This window comes from Elephas maximus, chromosome 20 (assembly GCF_024166365.1).
Source record: "Elephas maximus indicus isolate mEleMax1 chromosome 20, mEleMax1 primary haplotype, whole genome shotgun sequence".
Lineage (NCBI taxonomy): Eukaryota > Metazoa > Chordata > Mammalia > Proboscidea > Elephantidae > Elephas > Elephas maximus.
The window spans coordinates 60,169,621-60,191,831 of NC_064838.1; the positions used below are offsets into that span (position 1 = coordinate 60,169,621).

General features: G+C 44.1%; 1 protein-coding gene across 6 annotated transcripts in view; it reads right to left on the bottom strand.

The window, feature by feature from the left end:
• ERC2 (ELKS/RAB6-interacting/CAST family member 2) overlaps positions 1-22,211 on the bottom strand; it is a 1,130,613-nt gene that overhangs the window by 221,177 nt on the left and 887,225 nt on the right. For all 6 annotated transcript variants that reach the window (XR_007514402.1, XM_049862256.1, XM_049862252.1 and 3 more), the window contains one exon: positions 2,454-2,588. Coding sequence is in view for 5 of the 6 variants with exons in the window: in XM_049862256.1 (XP_049718213.1) it covers positions 2,454-2,588 (135 nt within the window). In the remaining variant the exon portion in view is untranslated. The remainder of the gene's footprint in view (positions 1-2,453; positions 2,589-22,211) is intronic.

The following is a 22,211-nucleotide window of genomic DNA, read 5'->3' on the forward strand; positions in this document are numbered from 1 at the left end:
CCTACTTGCAAAGTAAGTCCTTAAGTCATGGACCCCTAATAAAGTCATAATTACCTCTTATCTGTCTTCTTTTGATTGACATGACCCAAATGGTCATCAAATAACTGAATGAGATAACCGAGGACTTAGATTCTTGTCCTAGGGCTAGACGGTAACCTCCTTGAAGGCAGGGGTCATACCTGGTCCATCACACTCTCCCCAGAGCCCAGTGTAATAGCTGGCACAAAACAGATGATCAGAATATTAGCTGAATGAGCTTATAACTAGTACCAAGTCTTCGGTCAATTCAAGCCCTTCTGGAGGGCCTGGATTTTTCATCTGCAGAGGTGGATGAGGCTATCTGGGTCTGTGTTCATGGGTTGCTTGGAGTGTTCACTGAGATAAAGAACATGAAAATAGAGGCCATCACCATCCTCTTCACAGCACTCTTCAGAAAGGTTTATCAGACATCTGGCTACATGGTCTGAGCCAACCGCTCCCCACAGAATGTTAGCTTTTCTGGGAAGGGCTTCGCCCCTCAGCAATCATTTCTGCCCTATGACCACCTCCAGCGTCAGTGGGTAAGCATAAGGGTCAACAGAGTAGACGAGACACTCTAGTTTGAGATTACAGATCGTGGGAAAAGTAGCAGGAGACCAGCTTTTGTAAGCAATATCATTCACAAGGCTGGTCTATTTGATCAGGTGCCCCATCTCCAACAGAATAAGTCAGCATAGGTGTCTCTGTGATGAGGCAAACCACTGTGCTATCTCAGCAGGTACTTGGAGGAATTTGCCTCCAAGTACCTGCTGAGATAGCACAGTGATTTGAATTTGCCTCTAATCCTTCTTTCTGTCCCCATAGTGCTCTCTCTTCGTGTCTTCCTGTGGGAAAACCCAGGGTGGCCAGATAGAGGCGTGGCTCCCAGGAACAGCCAGAGTAGGTTCTGTAGACCCTCGACCAATAAAACCTCACACCTACCCTTCATTCAAGAATGTAAAGGCGTAAACGGGCAGGAAGGGACCAAGAATGAGAAGGAAGGGATTTTGTTAGGAGGATGCCAAGCACTGGGTCAGGTATGTGTGGGGCGGTGATGGTGGCGATGAGGGGTGAGAACAGAATAAATAAAACCAAACCAAAACGCAGACTTACAAGATGATGATATAAAGTTAATATTTCTCTCCACTTTCCAGCTCTCCAAACCAAGAACCATTTCTGAGCGCTAACCACACAAATTGGTGCCTTTCTGCACTTGGCTTCAGGAATCTGGATGTCCTATGTGAAAACCTTCTACAGTGTTGGGGTCTCTGAGGGTAGATGCTTCCAGGTGCAAAAGCAGGGCCAAGCTCAGGGGTTGGGGTGCCTCCTGGTCAGGGCCACCTCACTGCACAGCTCCAGGAGGCACCTCTTCTGTGGGGCTCTGTTAAATAGCACTGCCCTGGAGTTGTGCTCCTGGTAAAACAGCTTGGAGACTTGGAATCTTAGTACTCTGGGATGCTAGTGAGAGGAGGTGAAGAGGAAACAGAGTCACTGGAACAAGCGCTTTAGGAGCATAATAAGTACCCTTCGCCCAATAAACAAATAACCCACCCCCATCCATACAGGTAATTCCAACAAGTCATCCCCCTCACATATCCAGAAATACATGGCGAAGGCATTTGTATTTTCCCTGATGATTCTATTCCATTCCCTACTGCCACGTACCTCGTGAAATTGATTGAATAAGTTACGTTAGCAACACAAAGATGGGGACATAGTACAACAAAGGAAGAAATGCCGCTAACATTAACTACGTTGGTATATGCTCATTTACATTTAATTTCATAATTCATAATTTCCATGAAACTCACCTTCAGGAGTTTTCCTGCTAAACACTTAACAGTTTTTGCATTTGGTGGGTGAATGCAAACATCACCGAAAACCTGCAGGAGGGTTTTGCTTTGTCAATCCATCTTTTCAGTTCCTTTACTTAGTCAAGGGAGACGATGGGTCCAAATCAAATAAACCAGACCCCTTAACTTCACTGACTAACATGCAAAGCAAAACCGATTCCTGCCCCTGTTGTTTTACTCCGCTGTCAATTTGCATCACTAAGGAATTTTCTAGGAAAGTGCTCAGCAAACTGAAGGCTTCTCTGGTTGCCAAGCTCATGGAAACAAAGTGCTTTCTCTTCAAACTCTGAAAGAGACATTCCAAAGGAACCCGCCATGAGATAGACTATGTATCTATGAAAGAAAGAAGGAGGGGAAGAAAGAATATGCATAACCTAAACAAGAAAAGACAAAACCTTAAAGAGGAAAGAGAAAGGAAAACATTTAGATTCCTTGAGTGATGGAAATAAATACCAAAGCTATTAGTTTCAGTTCAAAGAACGTATCACTTTATGCTGTTTATTATTTCTTCAGGATTATTTATTTTGTCTTAAAATATCCAAAGGGTAAAGGGTCCTGGAGGTAAGCAGCGATGAGACTGACCTGGTCTGGAGAGGGTCTGTGGTTGGAGTGTTGCGACCTCCCAGGAGACCGGTGGTGGTGGTGGTGGTGGTGGTGGTGGTAATGGTGATGGTCCTCATCATAGTTGTCGGCCATCAGCTTCATTCTGTTCTGGGTCTGCACAGAAGAAAAGCCAGGGGAGAGTCCGTCAGGAGCTAGAAGACCAGCCAAAGAGACTCGGGCCATAGTTACTGCACCTATAGGGCTTCCTTTGTCCCTAATCCAGACGTTTTTATTTTTAGTCAAATTGAAATCTAATAGAGAAAGCACCCTGCCATTAGCTTCGGTGAAAGAGGCTTCGTCACATCCTTGAAGCTACAGTGTTCTTGAAGTTACATTTGTGATTTCAAGGGGGAATGGACACACTGTAAAGTGCTTTGCTTTACCTCATCAAGCACTCGCAGGGTTCCAGAGTAAGCTTGCAGCCACAAACTGCCAACAATCACATCCTATGCTCTAGGGCAAGCGAGAGGAGGACGCCCTGGATGAAAAGGTGGCAAAGGGCTGGTGGAGACACAGAACTGCAGACACGCTATGGCCTCATGGGACAAGGCAGTGGTGTCTTCTAAACGCTGGTGAATGCAAAAACAGAGATAGGAATGGTCTGTTGCTGTGATGACTTCTAGGGAATGGGCTCTCTGCAGACCATCTGAATCGACACTGTTCCTCAGGGAAACTGCACAAAAAAGCAAAGTCGATGGAAAAAAACTGACCACTGTAATTTACGCCCCATGCTGCTTGTCCCAGGAGGAAACTGGGTATCATAGTTAAACCCCTGGGGTCATAGAATTGCATTGTTTTATTATGGAGGGCAAGAAATGGAAACGGGGTGAATGGACTGAATGGGGTCACAGAATTTAGAAAAATATCAGGAGGCCATGAAAAACACAGATAAAAAGATCCAGCTCAGAAAGTCACATAATATAGAGGCGACGAATGTGGGTTTGGGGATAGCTGCCTGGATCGAAGTCCCTGATCCACCTCTAGGACAAGTTAACTGCTTGTATGTCTCGATTTGCTCAACTTTAAAATGGGCGTGATAGTACTTGCCTCCCTGGAGTTGCTATAAAGACCGAGTGGCATGATGAACTTCAAGTGTCCATCCAGTATCTGGTGTATAATGAGCTCACAACAAAAGCCTAATACTGGTATTACTATGATTGTTTTTATTGTTCTATATAAGAAACTTCCCCTTCTCTGTAGTTGCTGTCCCTCTATCTGTGATACCTCACCTGTTCCCTTTCCTTGCTTCTAAATTCTGGGTCTGGCTAACTCACAGTTTTTCTCTAGGTGCTTCTTCCTGAGGCCAGCAGACATGTGTTCCTGCTTACCTCTGTTCTATACCCATGGACTTACCTGTCCATCTACCTGTAGACCCTGAGCATACTGAAGGCAGACACGATCTCTTCCATCTACCTCTCCCCAGAATCTAGTACGTGACCTAGTAGACAATGGACGTGCAATGCATGCTGCTGGGATGAGTGAATGGAAGCATGAGAGGGCCATGACGCTGAGGGATGCTGCCACCCTGGTGATGAGCTGCACGTCTGTTCATAGCCAGGGAAGGTCACTGAAAGTTAGGGACAGCTTCTGAGTTGCCACAAAAGTCCCTTTGGTGGCTGGAGAAGACAATGAGCCATCAGTTTTTTAAGAGAGCCAGATATCAGGGGCTGGTGGAGCCTCCAACCAGTTGGAGCTTTAGTACGTAAAATAAACAAAACTCTGATAATAAAGAGCATTCTGGACCTAAGCTAGTGCATTCTTGTAATATTTTTCATATGCAATCTAATAGCCTCAAAACATTCCTCGGAGGAATTTTTACTACCCTCATATGGGATGGCAGCTGGAAAATTAAGGCGTAGATTTCGGTCCCCAGAGTCTCTTTCTTGACATAGAACTCAGAGAACTTCTGGGTCTTCCGATGCTCAGTCTCTAGGCTTTTCTCCTCACTGTGCTGCTAGTGGAAAAGGCACTCAGCTGAACAGGTAGACAGGGCTTTCCCATAAATTCTCCAGTTCTGCTAAATTTTGGAAACACCTCACATCCTAGTTCTACCTGCCAAAGGATGCCTCGTGATTTACTCAGTCCACTTTTTTAAAATGTGTACAGTATTTGAAAGGCCCCAGAGTGGACGTAAATAAAAAAAAAAAAAACAATAAAACTGGAGGAAGGGATCCACTTAAAAATTAAATTAAAAAAATCCCAGGCAACCTTTGGCAGCTGATAGCATTTCCATCCTTCACTTGTCCACTTAAAGTGTCAAAAGACCCAACACACAAGTTAATTCTTGTGAGAAAGAGCAGGTCAGAGGAGCTGTTGCAGACCAAGCACCAAGGCCCCCCTCATCTGCCTGTCCTTGAACACAAGATTCTGAAATGCAGCGTTCACACCTAAAATTCCAGTACTATCAGGAGCCTCTACTTTTGAACTTGTGGACTACCTAATAACAAATCTGGAATTGTTTCTTCTAGTAGAATTCTCAGAGCCTGAAGGAAGCTGGGAGATAGATCCGCCATGGTCAAGAAGGAAGGGACTTGCCCCGAATGAACGATGGGGCCTAAATGAACAAATAATAACCCTGCTATTGTAAACATCATCATGCCCTGATCCTTTGGGGAAGCTCCTGTGATTTTATGAGATTATTTTCTTAGCAGTGACAAGCCCAAAGTCCCCTACCTTTGAACTGTATCCCACAAAGGAATGTACAAGCTAAACAAGATGCTGTATGCGGCCCTAAATGTGTCTGCTGCAATGAGGTGTTGGAGAGCAGGCATGTCATGGGATAAAGACTGCAAATGAATGATGTCATCTTTCCAATTTGGTGCTGAAGTATAAATAAACCTCATTGTTCATGTGAATACCAGATCTGGGGGAAATGTACACACAGCAATTGTGAGCGGAAGAGGCTTCTTTTGATTAGTCTGGGCTGGAAGAGAAGAGTGTGAAACCGAGATGAAAAATGAGAGTTTGGTCTGATACCCTAGACCATTTTTATTTATCTTGCTTGTAACATATCCCCTGAACTGTGACTTCTTACAGGCTGGCTGCTAGCTTTCCCTTCTAGAAAAGGGTTTGACCAGTCCTGTGCCCTGAACTGTCAAGTTCAAAAAGGATCTCTTTCATCTTTTTTTTTAATCCACACTATGTATCTTCATCCTCAACCCATTACTTTGATCTTCTAACATACAAAGAATGATCAGGAAGGACTGGAAGCCATGAATAACACTCCCTAAAGTCAATGGAAGGAAAATTGCAGAAAAAATTGTAACAAGGGTTGGAACAAGGATACTACTTGTCCCAGTAACTCCAGACGTTTGACCAGGTGATTCCATGTGCCTCAGACCATATCCCTGTAGCCATCAGACATGTGAGGTGCCCCCACCACAAAGCATTAGACAGCAAATCTTTTGGGCAGTCAAAACTGGAATCACGGGAAAACTAATATAGCATTGAGGGATGATAGCTTTCCACAAAGCACAGCACTTGGGAACTCTTGGACTCATTTAATGATCCACTGAAGCCCATTTTTATTTCTTTTTCCACGTCTACCAAACTGCTGACCTGACAGTTTTGCCTTCAGCTAACTGCATTATATTCTTTTTACTATATTATGTCACGACGGCTGAAACAAATCTAATCGGATTTCATTTTCTACTTCCTCTTTCCTCCAGGCACCACCGTATTTCTCTAGGGCAACAGTCTTCTAAGAGCTCTCCTTCCGCACTCTGGCCTCCCACTGGAGGCATTCCACAGCCGGCGTGACTTCAGACTCCTTGTTACTCTCTGGCTTCAGGTCCTTCAGAGGCTCCCACAGCTCTCAGGACATACGTACCAGGCTCTGTGAGGGGGCTACTGCTTGCCTCTCCAACGGCACCTCACGTATCTGTACCTTGGGACATGCCGTTCTCTGCTCCTGTCCTGCACTTCATCCTCCACCCCTTCCCCTGAGTTATGCCCCTTAGTTCTTCTGGCTTTAGTTCCAACACCGTCACCTCCGTGAAAGTCTTCCCTAAGCCCACCCCAGAATGGATTAAGTACTCTTGCCCAGAACCCTACAACTGCCTCCCCTCCATCATAGCACTCAATTCAATTAATGACACATGTCCACTAGGTTACAAATCCTTGGACAGAAGCTCTGTCTGGGTTACCCTTGTACTCACCACCTAATGCAAAGTCTGATATATAAGGAAATCTGTGGCTGCTAACCAAAAGGTCGGCAGTTCAAATCTACCAGCTGCTCCTTGGAAGCTCTTTCGGGCAGTTCTACTCTGTCCTATAGGGTCGCTGTGAGTCAGAATCGACTCGACGGCAATGGGGTCGGTTTTTTTTTTTTGATGTACACTACTACAGGTAAACAGCAAGTTGATGTGTGTCGAATGAATGCATGAACAAACAAATGAATGAGAGCTCACAGGCTGCATGCAGTCACTTGGGAACAGGTGGGAGGGCAAAACACACAACGAGAGCTCAGCATGAGCCAGTTCAGTTACGTGAGTTTCTACGTCTTTGTTTAAGTCTCCCTGCTGTATATTTGCTTTTGCTCGTTTGTTGTTATCATCGTTATTCTCAGGCGTGGGGAGGGCAGAGTAAACGCACAGTATGGGAGATGTCAGGAAAGTCACACCAAATAGTCCATGCCTTAGTAAACTGGACCCTGTGAAATACTCCACCACCTTTCCCCCTACTTACCCCATTAAGAATAAAGGGTAATGGGGTGCTATGAGGTTCATTTCCTTACTATCTTACAGGCTTTAGAAGAGCGTAAGTCAGTCACCTTTGCTAGTTTTATACTCTTTTTAGCCCCAAATCTCAACCATGGAAAACTGAAACTTTAGCCATTAACTAAAATCCCTGATGAACAACATCTGTGAAAAGGTGCCAGATACTCCATCTCTTTTGACATTTCTGAAGGGTTTATCCAAGGAACTCTTGAAACAAAATGAAAATCCTTGATTGACTAGTAATAGACTCAATAGCTTAATGGCAATATGTAGCTATAAAAGTGTAATATTGAAACTGCCTTTAAAAATATTTTAGCAAGGTGGCAATAACAAACTATGCTTTGATCAGTCATCTGGATCAAGTTAACAATAAAACCTTCATGAATATGGTTTGAATCAGAAAAAATATAGTAAGATTTGTTGCTATGGGATATGCAGATAATACCATACAATAGCAATTACACTTTCTTCTATCAGGTTTTCTTTTCTCCTACTTTCCCATCAGTGAAATCCGAAACGTTCCAGAACTCTTCCACTGGTCTTATTTCCGCCAAATCCGAGCAATGTGAATGTTCTTGTCTCCAACTAAAAGATGGGGAAACCAGACAACAATGGGGCAGTGGGGAGGGGAGGGATTTCCTGAACTTCTACTGGGCTCAAACAGCAATGAATCATGATTGGGTAGAATCTGGGCTCCAATGCTGGGGTCACTCTTAGAGGACAAAAACAAAAGCAAGACGGAAGAAGAAGCTATTAGAGGAATGTGCTGCAATGAAGAACTTTATGGGGGTAAGTAAGAATCAATGATGACTTTTACTATGTACATTGTGCTGAAATACATGCAACATTTACTGTACATCTGGAACCACAAGGACAATGTCACATATGTGCCAGGCGAAGTGTTCGACCAGCATGCTCTTCTTTATTACTCAGTTTTAAGATGGCCATTCTTAGGAGCCCTCTTTTTCAGATGAGGAAACAAAGCCCATGATCGGCTAGGAACAGGACTGACAGCTAGATTTCTGAGTCAAATCAGAGTTCCATGTAAACATCCTGTGATATGAAGGGGAAGGTTCCAGGCCAGGTGCATGGGATGAAGCAAAGCTAAAGAGGACATAATATCAAAAGGGAAGCAGGCGAGAAGGGAATGGTTTAAGTGGATATTCAGAGGCAGGACAGATCCCCTCAAGTTCCATGGGACAGATGCCACTTGAGCTAGGATTTGAAAGTTGGCTTGGATATTGGCACAAGGAAGAGTAGGTTGGGGAGATTCCATAGTAAACTCACCCTCTAATCACCCTGAGAGGAAAAACAGGTTGATGAGCAATGCTGGAACCCAACACATGCGTTGTATGAGTGTGTGTGTGGAGGTGGGTACTAGGAAAAGCAGAATTATTAGATGGTATCTTAGTTATCTAGTGCTACTATAGCAGAAATGTCACAAATGGATGGCTTTAACAAATTTATTCTCTTGCAGTCTAGGAGGCTAGAAGTTCAAATGCAGGTGCCAGCTCCTGGGGAAGACTTTCTCTCTTTGTTGGTTATTGGGAAAGATCCTTGTCATTAATCTTTCACTTCACAGTGCAGGGACCCTAGGTCCAAAGGATGCATGCTGCTCCTGACATTTCTTTCTGGGTGGTATGATGTCCCCCTGTCTCTCTGCTCTCTCCTCTCTTTTATATCTCAAAAGAGACTGACTCAAGATACAACCTAATCTTGTAGATTGAGTCCTGCCTCATTACATAACTGTCTCTAATCCTGCCTCATTAACATCATACAGGTATGATTTACAACACATAGGAAAATCATACCAGATGACAAAATGGTGGACAATCACACAATACTGGGAATCATGACCTAGGCAAGTTGACAGATATTTTTGAGGGACACAATTCAATCCACAGCAGATGGAAAAGGCAGTTGGAGTCACACGGGGGTTGGGGGGGAGGGTCTCGAATGCCCTTGGCTTCAAGGGGAAAGATGACAAAGGACCAAGTGGGAGATTGAATCTCATTGGCTGGGTCTAGTGTGAAATGGTTTACCTCTGTCAATATAATTGAGAAGTAGAATTCATTAAAAAAAAAAAAATTGATCCTAAAGCCTGTGAACCAGGTAGCCAGCCAGCCAAGTTACAAGCAAAAGCTGGTATTGAGGCCACGTCATCAAGAGATTTCTTTTACCTATAGATGCAGGGTAAGGGCTGCCCACTGGACCGTTCAGGAAGCATCCATCCCAAAGAATACAATGCAAATGATGACCTGGATTTGGGGATTCCAGCACTCCTCACCATGTACTTTCTCTGTATTTGAAGGTTTCTTTGCTATCAAAAAAAAAAAAAAAAGGATTTGGGTTCCTACCATGTATCTTTATCAGAAAACAACAGCTGGAATGGTCCAGATGCATTTTTGGTTATCACTATTAAGGGGTTCCTACTATAGCCCAGGAATGCTACTCAACATCCTACAATGCAATAAGATAGCCCTCCACTGCAAAGAATTAGTCACCCCAAAATGTCAGGAGCGCTGAAGTTGAGAATCCTTGGCCTAGAGAGCATGCAATAGAAGGGGACTATTTTCTTTGTTCCTTTACTGGATGTGGGGAAAGCAGGGAACATGTTCCAGGTGATTAAAAGTCACCTTCTTTCTCAGAAGAATTTATCTAATTGGGGTATTTTGGAAGGGGTCTTGGGGTCTGGATTTTTTTTTCCCCCAGGAATCCCAGCTAAAACCATTATTGGATGATTAATGAGTCTGCACATAACTTTTGTAGAAACTCACATGCCTGTGACTAGCAGGCTTCTTCCCATGGGTAAACCCACTGCCGTCGAGTTGACTCCCACTCACGGTGACCCAACAGGACAGAGCAGAACTGCCCCCTAGGGTTTCCAAGGGGGCACTGGTGAATTCGAACTGCCAACCTTCTGGCTAGCAGCCGAGCTCTTAACCACTGTTCCACCAGGGCTCCTCCCACTTAGGGAGATGGATCTCTTGCCTTCTTTAGGGAAGTAATACAGGCCCAGTACTAATTCTATTTCTGCTATATATTCACTCTGAAACTCTGACCAAAGCAAGCGCTAGTGTCTACAAAATGGGTACAAGAGGGAAGAGTGTCTTCTGCATGAACCAAATTCTACCCAGGCAGATGCTAGTCTACTGTTTTTATTTTTTATTGCAAACTCTGTGCAGATTTTTTCTTTATTCTGCTAAAATCAGGGGAGGAAAATTATTGTGGTAAATCCCTTCCTGTTACCATCCTAGGAACCTAAAGGGCTAGGGACACCTGTAGCCAGGAGCATTATTTTCCCTAGTCTGCTACCGGTCAATGCTGCCATGGAGGGAGAATTACTAATAGAGCAAGAGTTCTATGTACCCTCCTGAAATCATGGAGATTAGGATCCTTAATGGTGGCAGAAATTAGACTGCCACCATGATATGGAGCCACATGTACACATCTATACCAACAGCCGATGCTTACTGACAAGCACAGCCCTTTGTGGCGTCCTTTCATCCAGTCAGCCCCACCAACCCTGTGACAGAGGCTGGAGTGGGGTGGAATTCAAAATATTTAACAGCTTCTGTGAAAGGGGCAGAAACCGTAAGAACCAAGAGTGGCTCAAATACCTATCCCCCGAATATTAGCCCTGGTAGAGGCAGATATTAGCCCCACTTTACAGATGAGGAAAGTGAGCCTTGCAAAGACTAAGAAACTTACCCAAGATCACACATTGGTAGATTTGGGTCTCTGACTCTAGGGCCTCCTATGTAATCACTGCACGTGATTGCTCAGGTCTGTAAGGACTGACCCCTTCATAAAAAACCAAGACTGAACTGGGAATGGGCTCTGACTTGACACTGACTCCAATCAGAGCTTTAAAAGAGAAGCAGCTCACCCTTGATTTTACAGTTCTCTGTGAAAATGAAACTCAGACACAAAATCCTGATGAAGCCCCCAAAGAGTCCATGTTGCTAACCAAACCTAACATAAATTCAAAAGTCATTATCCAGACCCACACGGACTTTCAGTACTTCAAGGAACAAGACAGTTCTGAACCTAGGCTAAGACTTTAGCAACTGCAGACAACCAAGGAATTTCTAGCATCCTGAGCACTGCCAGAGGTGGTGGGGCCTGGGGGAGGGGGAAGGTGCTAGAAGTTTCCACCACAAAGTTACTTAGTTAAAGCCAGGTCTGTTTAATTAAGCAGTGGGCAGCGCAAGCTATACTTAGCTTTTAAACACTTGTAAAGTCTTCTTCATTCATTTATCTTACTTGTCACTGACAAGCTCTTCAAGGACTGTAACAGTAGGCAGAGCATGAAGAGCCTGGGTAAACAACACATATTTTATGTGGAGTCTAAACTGTTCAACCCACAGTCAATAGAAGGTCTCTGAAGAAAGCCCGAGACTCTCCTACTCAACTGTGGAAGCATTCTGTGAGTGGCCTATTAGGAGTTTCTTTAAAAGGCAATGTTCAAAATCAGATCCCAACGTTGTAACCAGAAAAAAAGGAAGGGAAAGGGAGGTAGGCAGGAAGAACGGAGGAAAAGAAGAGAAGAATAGAGGGAGGAAGGAGGGGAGGAGGGATGAAGAAGGGAGAAAGAGAGGGAGGGAGGGAGAAGGGAAGAAGAAAAGGAAAAGAGATGATGCTATTTGCAGAAGTTTGGACTTGGAATTTAAAACTGTGCTGACAAGGGAGGTCCAAGGTCTTCATTCAATTCATATTTAACAAATATTGATTATCACTGGTCTAAGCAGAGCTGGCGGAATCCAAGGGCGGTGCCGACGGCCAAGCACTGGGCTACCAGCTGAAAGATTAGTGGTTCTAATTTACTCAGAGGTGCCTCAGACGAAAGGTCTGTCTCTGAAAAATCAGCTGTTGTAAACCCTGTGGGATGCAGTTCTTCTCTGCACACGTGGGGCCACCATGAGTTGGAACTGACTCGACAGCAACCGGTTTGGTTTTTGGTTTTAGGCCGATCCTGCACCATCAAATCATCTACTCATTTACTGAACGAAATAAACCCCCAGGGGAGGCTGGAAACAGACCTGGCAAGTTACTGAAGAGAACCAGGAGAGGCTGAATAACTCAGCAGCAGGCTCAAGAAGAGACAAAGTACCGACGAGGAAGAGAAGTGTCCCCGTATCCTTGGAGGTACGCAAAATGCTTACAGGGAGTAACGGTTCGTGGTAGTTAAGGAGCCCAGGTGGTTAAGTGCTTGGCTGCTAAGCGAAAGGTCGGCAGTTCGAACCCACCAGCTGCTCCAGGGGAGAAGATGTGGCAGACTGCTTTAGTAAAGATTTATAGCCTTGGAAACCCCATGGAGCAGTTCAGCCCTGTCCTATAGGGTCTCTGTGAGTTGGAATCGACTCGACAGCAATGAGTTTGGTTTTTTGGTTTGGACTCTTATGAGTTATGTACTTATTTTACAATGTATTAGAAAAAATATAACGAGCACATCAGACAAGATTCCTAGAAATGATGTCTTAGCTTGGGGTTCAAGTGAGTAGATTTAAAGGCACATTTTAGGGAAATGATGGCTCTGGTGTGTGGACATGGAAAACACTGTGAAGATGGTCCTCAAAATGGCTGAAGCTTGAGACATCAACATCAAAAGGGCAGAACAAATGAGGAGAGAACTGACCGTGTTGCAGAAGGCAGAGACTAGAAACTGGGAGCGGCACAGCAAGAATGACTGTGTCTGGAAGAACTGTCTGCCCTTGCAGGGGCTTCTGACCTCAGCATGGAAGTGGTCAAAAAAGCAATCTGGGACTGCTCCCAGCATGGTGGAAGGGCATAAACCCAAGACCTTCCCTGTACCCCACCCCCCTTAAAACAAAACAAATGACAACAAAAGGGGGAGAGAGGAGAGAGTGTAAGCAATGCAAAACATGTGGTGGGGCTGCTGGCTGGCTGAGCCCTGGAGAACCCCAGGGAGAGGGCTGCTGAGGCAGGAGGAGAGGTTTGGCAGGGGAAGGGGCTGGCAGCTGGGAGAGCCAGAGGAAGACGGAGGGAGAGACAGCAAGAGCCTTGGACAAAGAACAAATCCCTCTCCCCAGCTGGTCTCACACTTGGGTAAAGCAACTGGAGAAAATGTAAACATACTCATTAGTAGTTTTCCAATCAGCTGAAAAACAAAGTGGAGACGAGAAATGGCAGTGGAGTGTCCCAAATACCAAATCTATGAAACATTCGCTCCAGAGTTTGTCTTCTCATTTGGTTGCTTGCTGCACTGTCCCCACTTTCTATTTAGATTTCAATACCCGTAACAGCTTTATAAGGAGCCCTGGTGACACAACGGTTAAGTGCTGGCTGTTAAATGGAAAGTCAGCGGTTCAAACCCACTCAGTGGTTCCTCAGAAGGACTTGGTGATCTGCTCATAAAGAGCACAACCTCGGAAACCCTATGGGACAGTTCTACTCTGTCACATGGGGTCGCTATGAGTTGGAATTGACTGGATGGCACCTAACAGTAGCTTTATACACGATAGTCTCAACTTACGCTAACCAAGGCCAACTTAGTTCTATGTGGAAGGAGAGAGTCTGAGTCACACATTCCACTTAGAAGAGACGGTCACCATGAAACTCCCCATCCCACCGACACAAGCAAACCAGACAGGGAGGTCCTCCATGGGCCTCCTCACATGCCCCTGCAAGCTAATATTTGCTGGCACACAAACATGAAAACCTACCTACAACCACCACCTTTTCCTCTCCAAAAGCCTAACCCCAAAGAAAAGGAAAAGCAGAACTTCTAGGTCTGAGGATCTGAAAGAAATCCGATTTCCAGAAAGGATAAAATTCCATTCTAATTTCATGTGGAAATGCCCACCATATTGAATTATGCTGTTTTGCTTTTGGTCTTTCAACACACCAGATTAAATTCATCAAATGGATACATTTTGAGAAAAACAATTACTTAGTCACCTATTTAAAACAGAATCCAAAAAGCCTGGAGTTTGAGGAATCTAAGTACAAAATATCCCAAGGTACTACTGCACTTAAGTACAAAATGTCCTACTGAAGCCTAAGTACATAATATCCAAATGTGCTTCACCTTTAAAGTAAAACAAACACTAAAGTATGTAACTGCCATTCCCACACAGCAGTAGAAGAAGGTGGGTACCTGGAAAGTTGAGATAATCTTCTTGAAGACTCTAGAGCATTTCAAGGGCTCTCAAATCTCTCCCCTACAAATGAGGGCTTCCCAGAACAATCCAAATTCATAAAATGTTATTGTTGGGCCATACCTTAAGTCACTGAATCCAAGGTCGCTATCTTATAGAAGGGGAGACAGAGGCTCTGAGAGGTTGAAGGTTAGTCACTGACACACCCAAGAGAAAACTCCAGATTTCTCCACTGCTGGCCCCAGGGACCTTCCCCTGGTCCTCAGCTGCTATCCCTTTTGGCTTGCATGCACAGACAAATCCTTGATGATCGTTACCTGAAATAACACAGGCCTGCCCACACGTCATTAGTTTCTCATCTCAAAGTACTGTGGTATTATTTTCTATTCCTGTAGTCTGAACAGCATCAAACATCCCATCATCTGAGGTGCCTACAGATAGGTTAGAGGTTCAGTGGTAGAATTCTCGCCTTTTATATGGGAGACCAGGGTTCAATTCCTGGACAATGCATTTCACTGGCAGCCACTACCCATCTGTCAGTGGAGGCTTGCATGTTGCTGTGATGGTCAACAGGGTTCAATGGAGCTTCCAGATTAAGATGAAGAAGGAAGAAAGTCCTGGGGATCAACTTCCAAAAAATTAGAGAAAAAATGAGAACCCTAGGGATCACAGTGGTCTGATCTGAAACTGATTATGGGGATGGATGCTTCAGGATCAGGCAGTGTTTTGTTCCATGTATAGGTGACCATGAGTTGGAGGGCTGACTCTGGAATCTAGGTGAGGATCAATGTCAAACCTACAGTACTTTAAAAACACCATATTTGCCTTTTAGGCATTTAGAGGTGTAGTTCCGGAAAGAGCCTCAAAAAATAGAAAGGTAGTTTCCTTATTCTTTAGGTTCTTTCATCCACTTCTGGCAAGATTGTAAATTGGTATAAACTTTCCCAAGGGCAATTGAGCACTATGTATTAAAATTCAAAATCTGTGTGCCCTGGGATCCAGCAGTCTCTTTCTGAAAAGAAGGCTGGAGAGGTAGACAGGGAGGAGCAGAAAAGGATATTCCCTGGCTGCTGATGACAGTAGCAAGAGATGAGAAGTAAACAAAACGTCCATTCACCAGGATTTGATTTAACAAATTATTAAATATCCATTATCCCTCTAACGGAATACTCAGAAGCCATTAAAAAGAGTAACGTATATTTATATTCATCAGGAGGAAAGGGTATCATACCATCTAACTGAATGGAAAGAAAAGCAGACTATAAAACAATGTGTTCATATAAAATGATATATAAATATCTACACATGACCATATTTGTAGGTTTGTATAACATCACCTAATATGCATGCAAAAGCTGGACAATGAATAAGGAAGACTAAAGAACAATTAACATCTTTGAATTATGGTGTTGGCGAAGCATATTGAAGATATCATGGATTGCCAAAACAATGAACAAATCTGTCTCAGAAGAAGTACAGCCAGAATGTTCCTTAGAAGCAAAGATGGCGAGACTACATCTCACATACTTTGGACATGTCATCAGGACGGATCAGTCCTTGGAGAAAGACATCATGCTTGGTAAAGTACAAGGTCAGCAAAGAAGAGGAAGGCCCTCAACAAGATGAACTGATACAGTGGCTACAACAACGGGCTCAAGCATAACAAAGATAGTCAGGATGACACAGGACCAGGCAGTGATTCGTTCTCTTATACACAGTGTCGCTATGAGTTGGAACTGACTTGATGACACCTAACAACAATAACACACGTATGTGTAAGTGTGTATGAATACATACATACATCTGAGAAAGGTTCAGAGAGATGTGAACAAAATATTAATAGTGGCTATCACTGGGTGTTTGTATCTGAGAGAATTTACATTCTCCTGTATTCCTTTCTCCATTATTCGAATATTCCCTAAATTACTGGAAATAAAAAAAATAAATAAAAAGATTTCTCTATCTCCATATGCAAAGATGCTGAGATATAAATTCTCTCAATTTACGAAGCAGTGGTGTTGAAACCATTTTAGTTTGGGGGAGGATACTCCTAAGATTGACAAATCTGACATTGGGACACTCGGGGGCCTGGTGTCTTCCAGTGTGGGGTAAACAGCCTGGAGGTAAATGGAGCCCCGGGCTTGCCAACTGCTTTTCTCCTCTCAGCCAGATCATCTAAAATTCTGGTTACTCTTAACAGCCAGCATCACACTCTCCCTATAATTCAGTAAGCTAACACAGTGACTTCCATCAGGAGAGCCCAGCTAACATACCCAGCCCCTTTCAAATACTGAAGAACGCTCGTACTTCACAACTGTGATGAAAGACAGGGCTGTATCTATGCATGAACAGCTGGAAGGTAAAGGAAAGGTTCCCAAGTCCCTGTCACACTCTGGACTGGTGTAATAGTGCCAAATTCAAATCCTCCCCCAAGCACCTGGGACCTCAGCTGCATCAAGTCATTCTCCATCTGAGTTTCACATCATGAGCCAGAGACTGGGAGTATCTTTTGGCTGGGTCTTTTCAAGTTGAGAGAGTTAACAGTACAGCTCCAAGTTCAGGAAATATCTTGTAATAATATGGCATTGCAGTAACGTACAGGCTAAAGTTTCATGCAAAAAATATTTGTCTTATTCCCACACACCAAACTTGGTAATTACTTAGGCACTGAAAACATAAAGGAGTGGGTTAAAAAGCATAATTATGGCTCAGAAATAGTACGTAACTGGGGACATTTCAGGCCAGGCTCTACAACCAAAAAGAGCATCCAAAATCAAACGGTAGGCTGCTTTTTGTTGTTTTGCTCTCTATTACTAGGAGGAAGAACTCATTAAAAAAATAATGCACCATAATGATGATTTAGGAACACACAGGAGTTGGAAACTGGCAGCAAAGTAAGGCCTTTAGTTCCAGAATTTTAAAGTTAATAGCGCAAGGATATCTCCGACCTTGAAGCTTGGTAAGACACTTTATTTGAATTTTATGCCACAGAGCAAAGACTTAAAATTTCTATGTGCCCTAAGCTACATAAGTGAAGGAAGCTGTTGTTTTATCCTTGGGGGAGTGGTGGTGGTAGTAGGGCATATTAATGAAAGACCCAAATCATAATAGGTGCAGAAAACAAGAACACGCCATGGAGGTGCCTGAGTCTCATCAAACTCAGGCAAGCTCTCAGGGGCAGAAATGACTAAGCAAGCTAATTTTAAAAGCCATTTGAATGTTAATAATAATAAAAGACTCCTAGTTCCAAGTTTGCTTTGTGTTGACAGTTTTCATATCATACTCTCACTTAAGAATACACCGTGGTTCCCTACTGCCTTGCACATCACACAGAGACACTTAAGTCTCTGGACAAGACCGACCTCTCCTTTTCCTCCTGAAATATCTACCTCTTCCTTGCTTCCTCCACAGAAACTCTTCCCAAAGATGGTCTATATCTAATCCCTGCCTCCCCATAAACAGGTTCATCTTCACCCCACTGATTCCCTAGCTAGGAATAATCCCTCCCTACAAAACCAGGTCCTTCAACCTCCATCAGAGCTGGGCTCCAAATCCACCCCATTAAGAAAGTTTCCATAACCAGAAGCATCCTGGAGAGTAAAGGACACCAGAAGTGCTATCAGAAGACTTGGATCAAGTGATCAAAATCAAGTCACTGAGTGGCCGTGTACTACCCATCAAATTCAACCTCTCTGGTTCTGTAGAAATGGCACCAGCAGGCTGGGTGGATATCGAGAGAGGTAGTCTGGGCACCTGAGCTCCTTCTGTACCTTCTAATTCCTTTTTACAGCCCTGGGATGTCCGAGATGAGGCTCAGGACCCTCTTTGCACTCAACAAACTCTGTCGACCAACTGTCTTTCTTACTCATTGTTGTTGTTACACATGTTCAAGTTGATTTTCAAGTCATAGCAGCCCATGTGACAGAGCAGCATACTCCATCGGGTTTCCTAGGTTGTAATCTTCACGGGAGCAGATTGCCAGGTCTTTCTCCTACAGAGCCGCAGGGTGGGTTCAAACTACAAACCTTTCAGTTAGTAGCCAAGCGCTTAACTGTTTCTGCCACTAGGCTCCCCCCTTACCCATTAGCACTGTGTAACTGGCCTGAAGAAGAGGTGCTTTGTGCTGGTAGGCTTATCTCTGCTCCCATCTTCCTTTCTGTTACACGGTCCTGTGACAAGCCCCAGTTACACCTTTCCTTGTCACAAATGCAGCTATAAGCCATCTCAAATCTCGACTGTAATTTTATATTTATAATATCTGAATTTGCAAAACTATCTTATGTATAGAGAGCCAGCATTTGGGGGCCCAGGGATTCCCACCTTTGCAGGTTTCTGACCTCTCTCACTACATCACTGCTTCCCAAATGCTAGTCTGCCAACCAGATCCATTGGCTGTTTGGTGTCCCTCCTCCGAGATTCTGAGTGTACGGGTGTGAAGGCTGGCCCTGGAGTCAGTACTGGCAACAGTGGAGTGGAGGCTCACCAGGCAATGTCCAAACACTGCCAGGCTTAGGAACTGCTGCTGCAGGTAATACTTTCAAACATTAAGACACACGTAAATTGTTTTGGGGAAACCCTGGTGGCATAATGGTTAAGAGATCGGCTGCTAACCAAAAGGTCAGCAGTTCGACTCCACCAGGCGCTCCTTGGAAACCCTATGGGGCAGTTCAACTCTGTCCTATGGGGTCACTTTGTGTTGGAATCGACTCCAGGGCAATGGCTTTTTTTTTTTTTTTAATTGTTTTTGAGGATTTTGCCTCATAAGATAGCTAGAAACACTCCAAAGAACCAAAAGTTAAAACAATAATCTGTGTCATTTTTATAATTCTTTCTTCTAATTTCCTTTTTTAATTTGTAGCCTCCCTTCTTTAGCATCAGCCTACAGGGCAGAGCATTAAGGCTTTTGGGGGTTCCAAGCTGGGAATCACCATAAAAAAACCAAAACCAAACCCAGTGCCATCGAGTCTATTCTGACTCATAGCAACCCTATAGGACAGAGTAGAACTGCCCCATAGAGTTTCCAAGGAGTGCCTGGTGAATTCAAACTGCCAACCCTTTGATTAGCAGCTATAGCACTTAACCACTATGCCACCAGGGTTACGCTTCAGGAAAGTCAATGGTTACTCACTTCTCCTCAGAGTGCCTCTGCTGAAGAATAACCATTAAAGGCATTCTTCTTCCCCCTTTCCAGTTTTCTCACTTCTTCCCTGGAATATGGAAAAGCTCTGCCTCTCTCTGAGGTTCTGGGAAGCTTTCGTGCCTCTGGGATGAAAACCAGCATGAGCAGATACCAACTCTGCTCCTCAATGTGTGCTTTCTGGTTGATTTTTCTTTTTTTTCTGATTTGCATTTCAGTAGAATAAGAGATCTGAGAAACATCCTCATATCCTGGCAAGTAGACAGGAGAACATTACATTTGGTTGGAGAATGAGGCCTTTACTTTCCCAGGCCCCCAGACTTTTCTTTCCTTGGGTTGAATGGTATTGTCCTGTTCTTTATTTTTAATAGCATTTCACAGTTTGATTGAGAACAAGAAATGATAACGAATAAACAAACATAAATGAATAAACAAACCCAAGTTAGACCCCAGACTACTTCAGACAATTCACGGTGAGGAGGCTAATCTACAAATCAGTCAAGGAACGTGCAAAGGGAAGGGGAAGAGGGGGAAGAAGACATTTGGCTGTTTCCTTGATCCCTATCTGGGTTCCCAGAATTCCAGTGAACGTTCCAGAAGTAACTTGGCTTTTTTGCATAGTGCACAGTGACTAATGTTTTTCAACAGACTTTCATAAGGGGATGTGGGGGGGATTTGGGGTCCTGTTCTCAGCAGAAGCTGCAAATTTGGTGTGGCCAAGAGGGCAGAACCTGCATTTTTACGTGACAACTCTTGGGACAAAGCACCCCAGACACGAAAACTCACCCCCTCACTCCCATTGAGAATTTATGGCAGCTTTGCTCAGAAGGAGTCCCGTTCATGAAAATCTGCAAAAGAGATCTATCTGTTCAAACAAACTTGCAATTATGAACAGAACAAGAATCCCATTTAAGTAATTCTGAAGGTGTAACGCCAACTCATTCAATAACCCCAAACCTGATCAGAATCGTCAAACTTAACAAGATTTGAGTCAGCTAAAGGTGGTTACTGGGGAGCATGCCTGAGCACCAAACTATGCGCGATGACATTAGAAATGTAAAAAACAGGACAACACCCTTCAACCCAAGGAATTTAAAATACTTGACCATGATTTTCAATATAAAACTGGTAGTAAAAAGCAACAGTCTATTATCAGCTATATTTTTGGGGTCAAGTTCCAGAAAAGGAAATAAAATGACAGGATATGCCCAGGGTCACATATACGTGGGTGACTTGAAAAGGGAATATGAAATACCTGATTTCTGGCCAACACCTGGCTCATACTTTGGAGGAAGTGAGGGCCAAAGGCCAGGAGGGTGCTTCATGAATTCGTGTGGCTGTACCTGCGTCTGCCATGCTCAGAAGAGTGACTATTAAGCAAAGCGTCACACATCACTCTAAACATTTTCTCAGGAAGCAACCTTAGTTTTCTACCTCCTCAGCGCTCCTGGTCTTGGTCGGAGCATTGATATTTGTTGAATAGCATGTTTACTAAGTGGAAAGACATTTCAAAAATCAAATATTCTGGTTTGTTTCAAAGAGTATGTTCTCAGCTAAAGTCTGATGCTTTCCTCCTGTGGGGATGAGCCACAGTTGGCCACAATTCACCAAAGTTTCCACCAGCTAACAATAAAAAACAGCGCCCTATTCTAAAGAAACAAGAAGAAAAATTATAGCAAAGTTGCGCGTTTCCTTTCTAGTCCCCAAAGACAATCTGGAGAACTGGCTTCAACATGCCAAATTAAGCCATGACAGTTTATCCATCTCTAATAAGGATTAGCAAATCTTACAACACTGTATATGGTTTTGACATAATTTCTGTTACAACTTCTAAGGTGTTAGGCTCGGCGTAGTCATCATTCCAGCCCCAATACAGGAGGATACGAAGAACGGTATGCCATTTCCTTCTGAGAATCGGTTCTGCCTGCTCTCAGCCCTGACTGGGTTCGAGCTCCTCCCCATCACAAGTATGACAAGCAAGGGGCCTCTTAGTATGTCCAGAGGTTTCTCTGCACAGAAGCAGTGTCCTCAGAACATTTTCACCTTGTTTTAAGAGCTAACTACACAGGGAAATCCCTGGCTGGTGCAAGTGGTTGATGTGCTCGGCTGTTAACCAAAAGGCTGAAGGTTGGAGTCCACCCAGAGGCCCCTCAGAAGAAAGACCTGGTGATCCGCTTCTGAAAACATCAGCTGCTGAGAAACCTACAGGGCACAGGTGTACTCTGAGACACCCGGGGTCGCCATAAAAACCTACAGGGCACAGGTGTACTCTGAGACACCCGGGGTCGCCATAAAAACCTACAGGGCACAGGTGTACTCTGAGACAGCCGGGGTTGCCACAAAAACCTACAGAGCACAGGTGTACTCTGAGACACCCGGGGTCGCCACAAAAACCTACAGAGCACAGGTGTACTCTGAGACACCCGGGGTCGCCATAAAAACCTACAGGGCACAGGTGTACTCTGAGACACCCGGGGTCGCCATAAAAACCTACAGAGCACAGGTGTACTCTGAGACACCTGGGGTCGCCATAAGTCACAGCTGACTTGAGGGAAACTTCTGTTTGTTTGTTTTTACCCAGGGGAGGTACAAACCTTTCCCCTCTGAAGCCCAAGGTAAATATTCTGGAAGCAGAAAACCTGGTAATGGAGCCGGCTTTGTCTCTGGCCAAAGCCTGGTGTCCACCTGCAACTTGGAAAACTTTGGAAAATCCTGAGTTACATGTTTGGAGTGAGGAAAATTAGGACTCTTCAACTTTGGG